The sequence below is a fragment of the Sprattus sprattus genome (assembly GCF_963457725.1).
Source record: "Sprattus sprattus genome assembly, chromosome: 3".
NCBI lineage: Eukaryota > Metazoa > Chordata > Actinopteri > Clupeiformes > Clupeidae > Sprattus > Sprattus sprattus.
Genome location: NC_137922.1, coordinates 31399953 through 31416782, shown reverse-complemented (window position 1 = coordinate 31416782; position 16830 = coordinate 31399953). Strand labels below are relative to the sequence as shown.

The 16830-nt window shown below is 45.4% G+C and overlaps 1 protein-coding gene across 1 annotated transcript in view; it reads left to right on the top strand.

Moving 5' to 3' along the window:
• Positions 1 to 2282: 2282 nt before the first annotated feature.
• The window catches only part of adam12a (ADAM metallopeptidase domain 12a), a gene marked incomplete at its 5' end in the record, with an annotated part of 77963 nt that continues 63415 nt past the window's right edge, over positions 2283 to 16830 (top strand). Inside the window, 2 exons of the mRNA XM_080835692.1 lie at positions 2283 to 2388; positions 13382 to 13509. Of these exons, the coding sequence (XP_080691818.1) occupies positions 2283 to 2388; positions 13382 to 13509 (234 nt within the window). The remainder of the gene's footprint in view (positions 2389 to 13381; positions 13510 to 16830) is intronic.

Here is a 16830-nt window from a genome sequence, read left to right as displayed (position 1 = left end):
GAGACTTCATACAGAGACTGATCTGCATTCTCAAAGTCTGAGTGCAATGATGTCATGGTAAAGGTGTGATCAAGTACTTGAGTAGGACACAGACACGGACACGGACACGGACACGGACACGGACACGGACACGGACACGGACACGGACACGGACACGGACACGGACACGGACACGGACACGGACACGGACACGGACACGGACACGGACACGGACACACGGGCACGGGCACAGACACAGACACAGACACAGACACAGACACAGACACAGACACAGACACGGAATACAAGACTGATCGCTCACTCCCACACTGGCAATGCCTGTTTGAATTATTTGAATATATGTATGATATAGTAAGATTTTTTTTTCATTTTTAAATCCATGTTGTATTGTTTACTGTGTTTAACTCTCATGTGTAAGTAATACTTTACAATAGAAATGCAAATGTATATTACCATGTCAGTACAACTAATTGAATTGAATTGGATTGAGAGAGAGAGAGAGAGAAAGAGAGAGAAAGAGAGAGAGAGAGAGAGAGAGAGAGAGAGAGAGAGAGAGATGTGTGTTCTGCATGAGCAGACACAAAAGTGTTATAGCTGCAGGCAAGGTGGATATGCTTATTCTGCCCTTATTGGCATGATAAAATGACTAAGATAAAGAGGCATTACAAACAAATGGTCTCTCTCTCTCTCTCTCTCTCGCTCTGATCTCTCATCTTGTATGTGTCTGTGTGTGGGTTGTTTAATTCCTGTAGGGTGCCAGGTACACTGAGATGCCATTGTGTGGGCACACCGAATCCTGTGAGACATCCTGAGCTGCTGACATCTGCACAGGTTCCACACGTAGGCCTCCTCCTTCTGAGATGACGCACCATATGGTGCAATACAGCTGATAGATTCACAATAAATACAGCACAGCACAACACTGCACGCTACCTGATTCACTCCTGATGGGACTAGTTAACAATTAAACAATGAAATGAGTCATCAAAGTAATTAACTGGTTCATACTTTTAAATATCATGACAAGTAAACATTACTCTGGAACAGTGATTTACTACTCTGTCATCTTTGAAACAAAGATAATAGTGAACCACAAAATAATTAGGAATTTGCAATGAACAGCTGAATGATTTATCTTGAGTTGAGACAATAGGCCCTCATTTGATAGATGCTTGAAGAACGGCGTTCCGACTTCCTTCTTTGAAATGTAACCTGATTCTTGGTTTTCAATGTCTGGCAGGCTCATCTAATCTAATCTCTACACAGTTTGACAGCATAATATTGACCATCGTTGATTGATCATTTAACTCAACAAAATGTGTCACTAAACAATCAATATGTTCCCCTCGTTCTTCTGTTGAAGCACTGCTGGGACTGTTTTGCCATTAAACTGTAAGTATTTTGTTATTTTGTAAGAAAATGCTTTGGAGATAACCGATGTTTTTGGTTAATTTAATGCACCTTTTTCCACTGAAGGAATTGAGCTGCCCATCCCTACTAACTGCTCTCCAGTTGCCTGTACTAACTACTCTCACTGTATAGAAAGTAATTCTCCCATAATTATCTTATGTAGCTTGCTTTAAATGCGTGTTTATTAGGCTGCCTATTTATCAAATTATCTGAAGAGTATGGCAATGATTACGCTGTGGTGGTTTGAACTGTGCCTGGGCTTTTATCAGTTCATCATGATATATTTAATCACTTCACAATGTCAATTTAACAGTTGAAATATTTTTTAGAACGTGCACTCGGCTCCTCCTTTTGATGTAGCGCAATTTGAGTACTATCATTACGTCAGACGCGTAGCTCAAAGCGGGTTGCCCTATAGAATTAGGCTCCAACATCTTTGTTAAATTCTGATGTAGTATGAGCTCAGTTGTAACAGGGAGGCTTTAGGACCTGGAGGAGGTCCGTGCGCGCAGCACATGTTTGTAGCCTATTCATAGACAACACTTTGTTCGTCTATAAATTGCTTTACAGCCAGCATCGGTCCTATCCAGTTGATCGGCCGATGCACATATTGTTTTCCTTTAAAAAAAATTGTGTTTATAACATTTTGAGTGGGTAGATTGAATCCGTTGTTGAGACAATATTCCAGTTGGAAACTTTGAGACTGGGGTTGGAGCGGCGAGTCCGTCCAGGATTTTCTAACGGTTTCTCGTAGTTGATCATATTTCAGGAAGTGGTTTAGGTCCTGCTCATCAGCTGTTCTACTGTATATTATGGTCGCGCTGCCGTGACATAGCCTACTTGGATTGTCCGCTCATCCCAAGCCGGTCAACATGTCAAACCGGCGCTGGACCCAGAAGTTCGCGCTGTTGACAGCACTTCATGTCATATCAATGACAACTTGTTTCTGTGGCAGCCTGCCCTTCAAGACAGCTAAAGGTAAGTTAAATCACAAAATATTACAGTTGTATTGATTTAGCTTTAACGATAACCTTTGTCAAGGTTGAAATCTTAATTTGCCTAAAACGCCCCTTATGCGATGTGGTAGGCTACAGTGTTTTGAGCTATATGGAGAAGGTTTACATGGGAAGAGTTACAAAAAGCATTAGGTTTTTTTACCCAGTGTGTGATGGGATGCTAATCAAGTTGCTCGTGTTTAGCGTATCAGCAACTTGATACCGTTTCCCAATTATGTTTTTACACATTATATTATGCTCCACCACTGCAGGCTATTGCACGGTGTAATTAAGATGGTTGTATTGCACGAGTAGCCTACACATTGCCAAGATTGAGTGAAGGTGCTGGATTTCTTCCCGGAAAATAAATCAGTTCATCGGTTTGCGAGCTTTTAGATTGTTTTTTGATCACCATGATTATCACGATCACCTTCGTCTTGTGTATAATACAGGGCACATCGTGGTAATGAAAATGCGATGTACATCAACATTGTACATCAACATTTCCTCATTAAAGCTCCTCAAATTGTTGACATTTCTGATCTTAATTGCTGCATGGAGGGGAGCAGGTCTCAAGGTCGATGTCTAGAACCTGTAAATGAGTCATGGGAATTAAAAAGCGAATGTAACATTCAAAGCTAATGAGGTAAAGTTTAGGTGTAGTTGGACCGCATAAGTCACCTCAGGACAAATCATTTTGTGTTGCAGAAAATGTGCACTGAAGCACCAAAAGTTGGTAAAGGCTTTTTTTAAATGATCGGAACAACATAATGACTACGGATGTTGTAGGTGTTGATGTATGGATCATAGGGACAGAACGTGAGCTTCAGCCTGTATTGGTGATGGAGGGAGAGTTCGTTTGAAAGTGCTGTCACAGCAGGGTGCGAGACGAGGTGACTACCCCACAGGGGCGTAGGCCTGTCTACGGAAAATAGCTCCCATGGCCAGCACTGAAATTGCGCCCCTGTACAAACATCTGACACCCATCTCTCAGATAGCATAATCATATTATCAGCTCAAAATACAGGACATGGATATCGCCATCAAGCGTTAATAAGCGCTGACAAGTACGGGGCGAACTTATATCATCATCATAGTCTACTCGCTACGGAAGAGTATCGCTAAGTAATACCTGACATGGTAACACACGTAGTCTTTGCACTTAAGAATACGGCCTCGGTCGTTTTAGTGTGTGAAGGAAATATTTCTGAAAGTCTTTTTTCCACTATTCCAGGACAGCTTGTCTAACTTTACTAGAAACTGCTCAGTGGCGCCCCCCCTTCAAGTGGCGCCCAGGGCACGTGCCATACCTGCCATGCCTTCGGTACGCCACTGCCACTCCATGAATCAGTGAAGTCTCTCAACTTGATGTTCTGGTCACTATGCTTTTATTGGAATGTGACTATGCATTAATGTGTTGACTAAACCCTCTCCTATTCACTGAGATGAAGACCCACCATTGATAGCAACTGAGCCAGGTGTGCCAAATCAGACCCAGAGCCATTCCACAGCCCACTCATTTGGTGCTTGTGAATGAATGAGAGAGGGACGGATACACCAGGGTATAAAAGGTTATGTAGTGTGCCATTAAACTGAGACTCCACTTAAGTACTGTGGGAAGTGCATCTTCCCATCATATACCTCATTGTGAAAAAGGACAAAGCCTCAGTGGGAAACCTTTACCTGGCGGGAGTCATTATATGACCGACTGAGCCAAAAACCCTGGAGGTTTCCATGTGAACAGGTGCTCCAAGGGGCTGCCGTGTTCCAAATCCAAGCCGGATGAGACTGTGCCGTGAAAACAGCATGGCGTCCCTTGTAAGAGTTCAAGGAGAGTGGGGAAATTAGTGCAAATCACCAGTGCTCAGCCTTTACGAGCATGTGTGTGCAGCATGCTCTTAAAAGTATATTTCTTTAATGGCCGTGATTGACCATTTAGGTCACAATAACTCAAACAATCCTGCTCTGCATGTGATGCTGTCGGTATGCATCTGTAAGGCAGCTCAGCTGGGAGCGTTGCTGGCAGCTCGTCGCTGGGTCATCTTTCCATGTTCCGCTCTCTCTTGTTCTCTCTGAGAGGAGACTACTAAAGATTTCTGTTGACAGTTGACACAGTTTTTGTCCATCTTCATTTCCAGGCCAGCCTTTACATCATCTGTCAGCTCGCATACTCCACTCTACCGGTCTCTCTTTTCCTCTCTCTTTTCCTCTCTCTCTCTCACTCTCTCTCTCTTTTCTCTCATTGTTTCTTGCCCTGTGCTTGGAGGACTTTGTGTTGATTGAGCACAGGCTGATACAACTCAAGCAAAGCTCAAATCGGGCTGTGGACTCCAGTGTCTCCAACAGCTGTTTAAATTCAGCTCCCTCACTGAGACGAAGGAATCCTCCAGCCAGCGGAGCATGGAGGAAAGGAGACCACTGTTCTGCTGGATTGTCTCATCTGAGCAGATAATCTTACATGGGGGCTTCTGCCGCCCAGATGGCCTTTTTATATGTGGTCTGGAGAAGAGCTTGAGCTGCCATGAGATGCAGACCCAAGTTTGAATGTGTTACAGCTGGACTTCTTTTAACCCCTCAGCCCCCTACTGACCTCTTGCAGGGTCTCAAGATGCACCCTGGGATGGGGTCAGGGGGCAGTGCATTCCTACTAGCCCGTCTCTGTCACCACTTAGACGGCTCATCTTGCTTAAATCTCGTCAGTGCCTGGTAGTAGTTAAAACTGAAAGGTCATGATGGTCCCACTAATCCCAACTCTATTCTAGGGTAAGGATCCCCACATGAGAAAGTTCTGGGGCCACAAGGCAAAACTACTCTGGTCCCTAGAGAAACAACTAACATTTCTGTATAGTTCTTATTTGATCTCCTTGAAGTTTTGTTTATTGTCCTGTCTGAAATCCTTCGAGTTCCTTCAGAATACCTCACAATTCCTCTTCCTCATGGGTCGGAGAACTGCTTCGGCTAGCAATGTTTTGTAATGTCGTTTTTTCAGGTGTCTTCACCCGTGTTTTGAAGTTTCTTGAAGTTTTTCCAAACAGTCGGGGAGCATTAAAACTAAGCAGCCATCAGTAGTTTGACCCGGAAGTCCTCCCCAACTTACATTTCTATATGTTAATTGTTCAATTAATTCTTAGTGTTAGAACTTTAACTTACATATCACAAAGGTTGTGTATTAAAACATTAATTAGTAAAACAGGTCAGTGGCGTATATTTGTAGGTTCTGAAAACTGGATGTATTGAAGAAGGCAAATGACAATAACAAATGTACCAACTATCATTTTGTGTTGACATGAGTGTGGAGATGGATATCTATTAAATTAATTTGACTGCATGTCCGCTTAATTTGGTATAATTCTGTCATCTTGAAACACAGCACTGCACTCACCACCAACTCAGTGAGTGTAAGACTTTCCTCCTCGGTTGATAAATCATGCAAATATAACTTGCCATAATGACTTACCATAACTGTTTGTATGGTCACGCTGAGTGCTGTCCCATTTTGGTATATCTTTTGTTCTTTAAAAGAGCAGACAGATTGATATTCACCTTGGCAAACACAGATTTGTCTTGCCATTGCCTCTTTTCTCTCACTCAGCACTTCTGTCTCTCGCCATTTAAGGTTTTGGAAGTCATGCATGGATCCCATTGATTTTGGCATGGCAGCAGTAGAGTTGAGTTGAGCTGCTGATGAGAACTGATCATGGGCTGCCTCCACAGATTGGAAGTGTAAATGGGGGTTTTGGCTGCTGATATATTTGCTCTCTTTCAATAGAAATAGGCATGATGATTGTAATTGCACCAGTGGCCACCGCTTCAACAGCAGGCCAAATGAGTTTCACAGGATACATATTGAGTAGCGCTGCTGAGGACTACCATCTCCAAAGGGTTCCCATGGCTCATGTCAGTCCCTGACCTTTTAATAGGCTCTATAAACACCAATAAAGCACTGGTGGGAAGAGGTCAGGTCAAGCTGCTATTTAGAATAATACATTTTTCCATTAGACTAGAAGTATATCATCAAAGTAATTGGCCCTTGTATAAACATGAGATGGAAGCCTCCATTTCTTAGCAGTCAGATCTGTAAGTGCAAGAGCAGGAGCAGGCTTATCTTTGTCTTTCTCTCTCCATGAGGATGTGTGTATTTCAATCGTGCAGCAGTAAGTAATCACAGATCATTGAGCATTTATGGCTAAAGGGAGCCCCCCCACCCCTCCTCCTTTTTTCTTCCTCTATTTTCTCCATCTGTCTATCCTTCTCTCCATCTTTTTCTCCTTTTCCCTGTCTCTGTCTTAGAAAGTTGCAGAGGGATTTGTGTTTGGCTGGAGTCTATGGCTTGTCCACGCTCCCTCCAGGTCAGTCTGTGTGTGTGTGTGTGTGTGTGTGTGTGTGTGTAAACCTCAGGTGTCCCCAAGCAGGTAATTTATCATCCATCCATGTGCTCGGTGTCCCGTCCATGGGCGGGCGGAGTGTCCTGTCAGTAATGCAACCGCTTACAGCAGAGCAGCAGCACAGTGGGCCTCACACCAACAGCCAGCAGGAAGGCTTTCTTTCTCCAGCATGGGAGTGGAGTGTGTGCTTAGATTGCTCAATGTGCTCAAAGTCTGATAACCTTGTTCCCACTTTCACAACAATCATCACATCTGCATTTTAACACCACTCAACACTTATTTGGTGTTAAACTCTTCTCTCTGTCTTTCTCTTGCATCTCATTAATACACACACACACACACACACACTTACTCACTCACTCTCACTCCTACACACACACACATACACACACACACACACACACACACACACACACACACACACACACTCACACTCGCTCTCTATCACTCAGTTTTCACAGTCTCTTTTCATTTCTCCTCTTCTCAACCAGCTTTATTGGCATGGCTATAATATCTTCCGTACATCAGTATCAGCCAAAGCTCATTACTTTTGTGACATCAAATGATAATAGCCTGCCCAGGAAAAGCAAAAATACACATTATGGGAACAGGGAAACTAATAAGCAAAACACCTACCATATAATATCAAGGTCATTTGAAATAGAAGAACCTCTCTATCTCTCTGTCTTTGTTTCTGTTTTTGTCTCCTCCATACTCCCTACCTGGCTGACCCCTGATAACCTTTGAGGTTATCTGAGTTGAGCTGCTGTGGCTCTGGCTCTGGCTCTCCTCACCAACACCCGGTGCCCCTTCAGCACGGAGGCAGGTCAGCCTGCCCACCCACACATGGCCTGTGGACGGGTGGTCTTCAGCCTGACAGCCTGCTCCTCCTCCTGCTTCCCTCGATCCGCGCTCCAATAGGCTGCTCCTCTTGGCTGGGTCTATGCCCAAAAGAAAAAAATGCCATCTCCGGCCAGATCACTCTAACCTTTTCAGTGTGAATTAGTCATGTGGTGTTTCAGCAAACTGTCCCTGTTTGACTTTATGTGCGCCTGCTAAATTCAAAGAGCATTCTCCAGTCGGTATTTATGGCCAAACACATCTTGTCTGGTAGAGCCACCAGACACACATTCACTTGGTGACTTATCCCAGCTGAGCAGGGAGCTGACAGAGTCAGGCTTACCCATTTCTGCCCTGGATGTTTGAGATAGTATACCTCAGTGGAGGTCAGTCTAGTGTGACAGTTTGACATTATCTAATTTATTTCTCCTTCTCAGTTGAGTCCATTGCTCTTTAGTGCTGTGTTTCTTTCTGAGGGCTGGAGATGGCCTTAAGGGATCCCATTCTTCCCCTCTGCAGTGGAAATTACACGTTGTCATTTCAAGCCTGAGCTGAATGGTTGCCGTGGACAACACAGCTGCGATAGATGCACAGGATTTATGGGATGAAGGGCTCTTTGAGTCGCTGCCAGAGCCATGTGCTTCCTTTGACCATACAGAGTCATGCCAGCCTGAGAACCAAAGTCTCTCGGAAGCTGACGTGGCACACATTTGCTGCACTCTCTTCAGCCAGGAACCTGGGCTCTGTGCCAGATCACCAAGAGCACTTACCCAAAGGGGTGACACAGTTATGTGAAGTGGCATCACGCATAGCCCAGAACCGGAGAACATCACATAGTCTATTGTCTCTCTGACCCTGTGCCCGACTCAACCAGCGACAGGATGTACAAGGCCTCCTCTCTTTCCCGTATGCAAGCGCTGAACGACTGCGTCAGAGACCTGAGAGAGGATGACTGGATAGAGAGAGGGGGAAAAGGAGAGCTGAGGAGGACAGAAGAGCACAGAAGAATGACATAAGATTCATAGTCGACCACTAGAGGGACCAATTATGTACTTCAGCTCACATTTAAACTCTTAAGGGGTACTATTTTATATGTTATTTAGAGTTTTTTCTCCACTTAAACTAATGGTTTGCTTCAAAACCCCTCAATGCCCGGAAGAAAAAATGAATTGCGCAGATTTGAGGCCAGGCATCATTTGGAGCAAGCCACCCCTCCCTCAGGCCACCGGACGCTGGGCAACAGCACAGAGTGAGAGCCCCTGCTCTGGAAGTGGAACGTGACTCCATTCCCCCTCCGTTTCCGCTTTCAGTCCCATCGGACAATTGAGGGGGTGGAGGTGGGGGCTGGGGGCACAAGATGGAGGGATCTCCCCTTCTCTCGCTCGCACCACTCCAAGGGAAACGGGGAGGTCTTCCTGCGCCCTGTGTTAGGTTACCAGTGATGTCACCACCAGGCCTGATGGCTTCCTACAGGGACTTGCAGACTGTTTACCCAGGGTCCCCTTACTGGCTGAGCTGTTTGGAATGGAGGAAGGCCAACATTAACACCCACCCGCCCACTGGATTTACCCCTGCAGTGCTCCTCCCCTCCCCTCCTCACATCCTCACTCCACACGGCTAAGGAAGAGCAGATTAGGCCCAGGAACAACAAATGATAAAGGCCCACTAAACCCTGCTATTGATTTGTGTGTTTGTGTATGGATGGGGGAGCAGTGAAGGAGACTGTGTGGTGCTTTCTACAGTACGGAGGATATGAATGGAAATGTTTTCAGGGAGTTACTATTTAAAGATACATACTTCATTAATGAATGATAATTGCCACATACCCTTAAGTGATGCAGGCCAGTCTGCTTTGAAAATAGTAGGTCACTTAATGATATTCATCAAGATGTCAACACGGATCACGATGTAGACTGTGGAGCATTAAAATGCATCAGCTTGTTTTCAACATCATGGGTTTATTTTACTCCTTCGGTTTTAGACACTAATGTGCAGTTTACAAAACAGATGTTCCCTAATGAGGCGACAGTACAGTACCATACCTCGGAGTCACACTCTGCACTTTCGATCCATGAATGCATTTGCAGAAAGGGAACTGTCAAATAGCATCCATCAGGGTGTAAAACTGGGTGAAACTGTGTCAAATCTGAACCATACACTTCACATAGGTAGTCCATCTACATCCTCCCCTCTCCTTCTCAGAGACATTTGTTTTCAATGCAGAGTCGTTCATCCATGGCTGACTGTGCCATGATTAGATCAGTATGCTCTCATTAAAACCATTCCTCCTCTTCCTCCTATCTAAGGTCTATGTCTGAACCCCAGGCTCTCCCATCCCTACCCGAATCAAAAAGATGCTGAAATCGAGACTCTCTCTAGTTTCTACTGCCAACTTCTGTTTCTTTCTTTCCTCTTTCAACCTCTCCCCCCTCTCTCTACCACTATCCCTGAAGAGTTTCTCTTTTTTCTGTTATGTCAGAGGAATCGCTCTTGTCACTGTAGGGAGTAGGTTTTCTCATAGCTAATCAAATGCTCCTCAGCGGGGTGACTTCTGGAGAACAAACCCTAGCACTGCTATGCCAGAGGCTGACTTGGGCAGTGAAAGCTGACCCTGCACAGTCCCTGTGTGGGCATGTGAAGGGCACACACCCCCTTCCACAGATGCCCAGTGGGAGCTTGCTGTCATCAAATGCGGATGAAAGCCACTGAAGTCCAGTTGTAGTGAGAGAAAAAAAAACTGAAATTATTCTGAGCCTGCTGACAGCGAGAGAAAGAAGGTACTGGTTCTAAGCCGTAGGACTTTGGGTCTAATACACAACTAATATAGTCCCATACAATGAAGCTTCTGGAAGCAATAACACAGAACTGTTTCACAGTCACAAGCTTCAGAAGTAAGTGGACACACTTTAGTCCTTTTCACAGCTCTGAAAAAATGAACAGTTCTCTTTTGAAGGTGTGTTGATAAAAGGGCTCCGGTTGTCACACCATCTCAAGAATACCTAGAGTCAGGTTCTTTATGTTCCACTGTTATCAACAGCTGACTGATTACTAGGCTCCCAGGATACTGCCTGTGTCAACAGGAGTCCGCCTGAGCATCTGAGCCTAGACATGACACCGTACGCCTCTGTTCAGGCGAGGATTAAAATGTATTCAGGGATGGATGGAACATCAGTCACGTTTATGTAACTGGTAAAGTCTTATAACTGCTTCATTTCAGTAAGAATTTACCACCGCAGTTACATGTCGTAGAAACAGAATGATTGTCATAGTCTCACTGAAGCTAAAATTAAGCTTCACAGAGATGAAACACTCTTATTGCGGAGGCCTTTTAAAATGTCTTTGTTCTGTAATGGAACACACACATACAAACACGCACTCATGCCTTATTGATATTATTGAAGAAACATAAATAGACCATCTGAAGCTCTTCCCAAATGCAGTGGTTGTGCACAGCGCCAGTCATTGGTTTGGAAATCTTTATTAAGACTTGTGTTTACACTCGCCTTTATTGAGCATGTTAATAAGCTGTGGTGCCCGTTTTATCACTCCCTTATTGCATCTGGTAGCTTTTTCTGCTGCTTTCTAGCTCACTAAGGCTACTTAGACACCTCCACCACAGCCCCTAGACTTTTGAAAAAGGCTGGCGTAAGAGGCAGAAATAGAGTTGTGGCATGTCTCCCTCCCATAAGAGTGTTTACAAGAGAGAAATAAAACTGCTATTAGGGCCAAGCTAACAAAGACAAGCATTGAGGACAGCCCTTAATACACAGGAAAAACGATTTGCCATGGTTGTGAACCTTGTCTTCAAAGGGTGGCATCGGAACGAAACGGTTGACAAGGTGATGGTGATTCCATCTGGGCGCTGAAATTCCCTCGTAAAAAGCGACGACCTCCCTCTCACCCTCGCTGGCCCAGCAGGCCAAGTCTGAGCCATTTGAGGTGGTTCTGTTTGTTTTGTTCGACAGTTTGGTCTTGGTTGAAGAGTATCCACCCAGTGCATCTCTCCCTCTGCTTTTTGGAGTGTCAGCGTATGTATTTATTTATCTCAGACGTGAGCGCTGTTCTGTCTCCCACATGCCTGGTTTCTGTCAGGGTCTGGCCAGGGGTTTCTCGCTGTGGGGCTGTTGAAGAGGTGATGATCACCAGCCCACCAGTGTGAAGGGTGTCCCAAGACAGAGGTCTCTGAAATAATGTGTTTCTCACTTGCAAAAGAGACAGGATAACACACACCTGAAAACTCACACACAACTTGGCAGATACTACTGCCTTATGTCTTCTTTTTGGACCCAACCATTTAAGCTGCTTTGGAGCAAAGACCTCTGAGCCAGAGAAGAGTGGTTGTAAGCTATTCTGCAGCTCATGTTTCCTTACATAAACACACACACACACGCACACACACACACACACACACACACACACACACACACACACACACACACACACACACACACACACACACACACACAACACAAACACACACTGTACAGGGACACTGACATACACACAAGCATGTCATCCTATTTAGAAGAGGTTGGCTGTGCTACAGGGAACAAACAACATACAAACTCTCCAATGTTTGACCAGACAATGATGAACAGTGAACAGTAAGGCAACCAAAGTGAGGTGCCAGTAGCTTCTCAGGGTTTGGATAAGAGGCTGGATTTCCGGCAGAGACAATCCACTCTCTGCTTTGTTTGGAAATGCTCTTGACCCTAGTCCTGGAGTATTGGTTTATCAGTCACTCCTGCTGGAGCTGCACTGTTGGATTCTCAGGCTTGTGCCTGCATGCGTAGGGGGCTTCTCTCTCTCTCCTGTGGGCTCTGTCACATGGCCGGATGGAGACACTGAGGACCATCTGGGCCTCTGGGGGACAGGCAGCTGGCAGAGGTCCTCTAGCACTGAACCAAGGGCGTACGGGAGAGGAGAGGGGTTTGTTTTGGCGAGATAGTGAGCGAGACCTCTCGCTGCCTGACTTCCAAAAGGCACCACAAAGAATCACAAAGTCTCTGTAGCGGCTGTCCTCTGGAAGAGCTCACTGCATGAAGTGAAGCAAGAATAGTGGGGAAAGAGCTTTGGAGCTTTTAAAGCGAGATGCGGCTCAATCCACGTTCCTGGGCACTGAGCAAGGCTTGCCATGACAGTGAGGATGATAGAAAGAAGGAGAGGAAGAGAGAGCGGAGCTTTGGCTGATCAGGCTTCCTATTTAAGAGTTTTATGGAAATTAGCCTTGGAGAGAGAAGGGGAGGGGGGGATCAGAATAGACAGAGTGGAGGGAATGGGTTTCCATGGAGACTGACATTTCTTGTCCCCTGATGTCTGAAAGCATTGATTAGTGAAGTTGTATCCATGGCGTTACAGTCTTAAAGATGGGTTTTTGTTGGCAGGAGATGGAAACCAAAGAAAAAAGCAGATGTGTGAGGAGGCTTAAATGCATCCCATCTGACCACAGACTCCAATTTTTAAATGTTTTCCCCCTTGTGTCTGCAAATTTGAGATACCAGTTCAAACAACCATGGAGCAACCTAGTCACCAACTACCTTATTTGGGATCAATTTTTTCACAGCTCAATTGATACAACATTGACCTGCTTTGATTGAGTGTGTGCTTTGATGTAGTTGTTCCTGAATAATAGATGAAATAGAATGAGTTAAAACAGTAGAAGGGAACGGGGAAGCGGGGAATAGAGGACAGAGAAATGATTTTGACTTGCTCTGATTTTGTTTGAAATCCTGTTTCTGCTCTGTTCAATAGAGTCACCTGGCCCTGCTGGTCCCAGCAGTCAGCAAAGCCCCATCTCTCCACCTCACCACCCTCAGACCACAGAACCTCTTCTGCTCATAGGCGGACAGCGGAGACCCATCACCCACCTCCCATCACTGGTAGGTCTACATCTGATTTTCTTTATGTCAGGCAAAAAGAGATGTATCAGAATACAGTTCAGAAATGCACAGAACAGGAAATATACACGTGCAAGAACATGTCATAAGTAATTACCTACAGGTCTATGTGTTAATATATTGATCCATCCATTCATGTTGTGTTCTGTATAATCTGGGGCAGTTATTTATGTATATGGAGCTCAACAATAAAATCACATGAACACTGTCAACAACTGTGTCAGGGTTGTCAGTAACAGTGTGAAAACAGGAGATGACAGAGAGACATTCTCCTGCGAGTGCAAATATTTGGTCTGGGCTCGGCGTGGAAACTCAACTCAGGATCGGTGTCTGCTCGTGTGCAGAAGCCCCCTGGTTCATGCTGGAAAAATAGGGTTTGGAAAGTGGCAGGACCAGCGGATGAATCAAAAGTTTACCTCGACACATTTCAAACATGGGAAACTGTACAGTCAGGGCATGTTTGCCTCTCGAAAGCGAGAGAAGGAATGGAGGCAGGAGCAGGAGAGACAGAGAGGGCTGAGAATGTCAATGAAATGTTAGAAATTCAAGATCTCTCGGCTGTATTTGGAAAAACCCATGCCAGACATGGATTTCTGGAGAGAAAAAAAAAGAAGTAGAACAGAAAGACAAAAAGGTGCTTGGAGCTGCCAGCCATGTTTAAAACATTTCTCAGGTTTCCTCGAGCTGTTATAGAGTCTATTCACAAGTTAATTCTTTTTTCCTGGCATGCCCCAACAGAAAGGTGTGTGTTACCCTGGGAGGTACACGACTGCATAAACCCTTCAGCCTTGCACAAGTAATATTTCTTCTGTACTCAGGAAAAGAAAAATTACAAAAGCAAAATCCTTTTGGCATGTTCACGAAGGGATTGCAAGTCATTTGCACTGCCCAGCAATTGGTCTGCATGGGTTTCCTGATGTGAGTAGATCTCAGCCAACGTGGGGATTGGAGTCCTGTATAGATAAAAAGCACTTATGTGGTCCAGCGACTTCTCAAATTGGCTCCATGTGTCTTTAGTGGAGGGGGAACCGACCGGCCCAGGATGCAGCGCCCTGCTTGTAATCATAGTCAGCACATGTGCCACAGTAAACAAGGACCTGTTGGCCAAACTTCTGCTCTTAGGCATTTCTTTGCACATTTACCCCCGATGTAGTGTTTTCACAACGCGGTTATTAAAACAACATGCCAGTTGTGCCGAACACACTGTATGTGTGCGGGGCCTATAGCAGGGGGCGCACAATGCATGAGGACCACCCAGACAAGTGAGGGGGAACTTGGCAGCAGGGGCGCCAGCACAGGGGGCTCAAGAGGAGCGAAGATGAGAGGCACTTTGGGGTTCCCCTTGTGCAACATGATAATGATGAGTTTTGCGCGGGTGGACGGAAGGAAGGCCCGGACCGCCGTCCTCTGCTCTCCTCTCCCCTCCCTCCCCTCCTCTCCTCTGCTCTCCTCTCCCCTCCCTCTCCTCCCTCCCCTCCTCTCCTCTCCTTTCCCCTCCTCTCCTCTCCTCTCCTCTCCTCTCCTCTCCTCTCCTCTCCCCTCCCCTCCCCTCCCCTCCCCTCCTCTCCTCTCCTCTCCTCTCCTCTCCTCTCCCCTCCACCCCCCTCCCCTTAGTCCTGCTGACCACAGCTCTGAACCTGGCCAACTTGCCAATGACCTGATCCTCTCCAGGGTTGCGCTGAGCCCCAAAGCTCACTTCCTCTTTCTGAGTCCATGTGTGTTTGTGTGTGTGTGGTCTTCAGTGGGTGTGTGTGTGTGTGATGAGGTGGAAGTGTCTCTAAAACCTATGTGTTCGTGAATGTGGAGGCATTCCATATGTTTGTGTTCCTCTTTGACTAAGAGTGTGTGTGTGTGTGTGTGTGTGTGTGTGTGTGTGTGTGTGTGTGTGTGTGTGTGTGTGTGAGTGTGAGTGCGTTCGTTTGAGTGTATGAAGGTGTGTAACTTTGCCTATCCTTTTGTGTTTCTCCACGTTTATATGTTTATATGTTTATATGAGTATATGTATCTCTGTATGTCTGTGGTGTGTGTGTGTGTATGTGTGTGTGTGTGTGTGTGTATGTGTGTGTGTGTGTGTGTGTGTGTGTGTGTGTGTGTGTGTGTGTGTGTGTGTGTGTGTGTCTGTGTTTGTGTGAGTGCGTCTGTTTGAGTGTATGAAGGTGTGTAACTTTGCCTATCCTTTTGTGTTTCTCCACGTTTATATGTTTATATGTGTATATGTATCTCTGGTGTGTGTGTGTGTGTGTCCTGTGTGACTGAAATGATGGATGCCTTGTTGTAAGTGCTGTCAGTCGATTGAAAAAAATAACTAAATAATCGTGCAATTGCTGTGATTAATCGTGATTAATTGCTTTTCTTCTCAAGACTGAAGCTTGTAATAATGGAAATTAAAATGTACAATCATTGAATGAATTGAAGAAAGAATATTTAAATTCAAATACAGTTGTTTAATAGCATCTCTTAAACTTTGAACACAGACCTGAGACCGGTCCTTAGCTACTCCACTGGGTTGAAGAGCTCATCTAGGCAAGGCTGCTATCTAGCCAACTTTCTGTTTCTGGATTATTCAGAAGATCCCCAATTAAGAGTAGCAACAATGAAAAGTACCCAGCAGCTACTGGTGGCATGGAACAAGCCTCAGCATTGCAGGCCTAGTAACGGAGTTCTGAGAGAGAACGTAGTTCTGATCCGCCATCTGCCTTTCCAGCATCTGGTCAGAGACATCACTCAGGACTTCAAGACTACAGAGCTCTGTTGTCATGGCTCTTCAGGAGCCAGTGAGGCTTACCTAGTTGGTCTGTTCGTGGACACTGTTCTAAATCTGTGCGCCAATCCAGAGAGTCACCATCATGCCCAAGGACATCCAGCTGGCTTGTCTCATCCCTGGCAAGCGTGCTTAAATTCTCAACAAATAACAAAACCAATAACAAAAACAAAACTCAGGCAGTTGCGTTAATCGGGTTAATTAAAAAAAACTTTTTGTATTTAAAATGAATGTTCATTTAGACATCACTACTTTTTATCATTCCCTTTCCCAGTAGAGTAAGATGCTAAGCCCCCACGTACAAAGCCATAAGTCAGGCGCTGAGAGCCTAGAGTTGAAGATGGATTAATGTCACTTGGAATTGAAACATAAAGCTAATCCCCGTGAGCCACGACGCTAAGACAGTGGGAGAGATTGTGTGCGGCGTGTAAAACAACTTGACGGTGCGTTCATCACTCCTCCTCCACACAGAGCTCACTTAAAGCTGGCACTGTGCTCCCCGTCGTGCTCCGGAGCCCCTAGATGAGGTGCCTTCTGCTGGG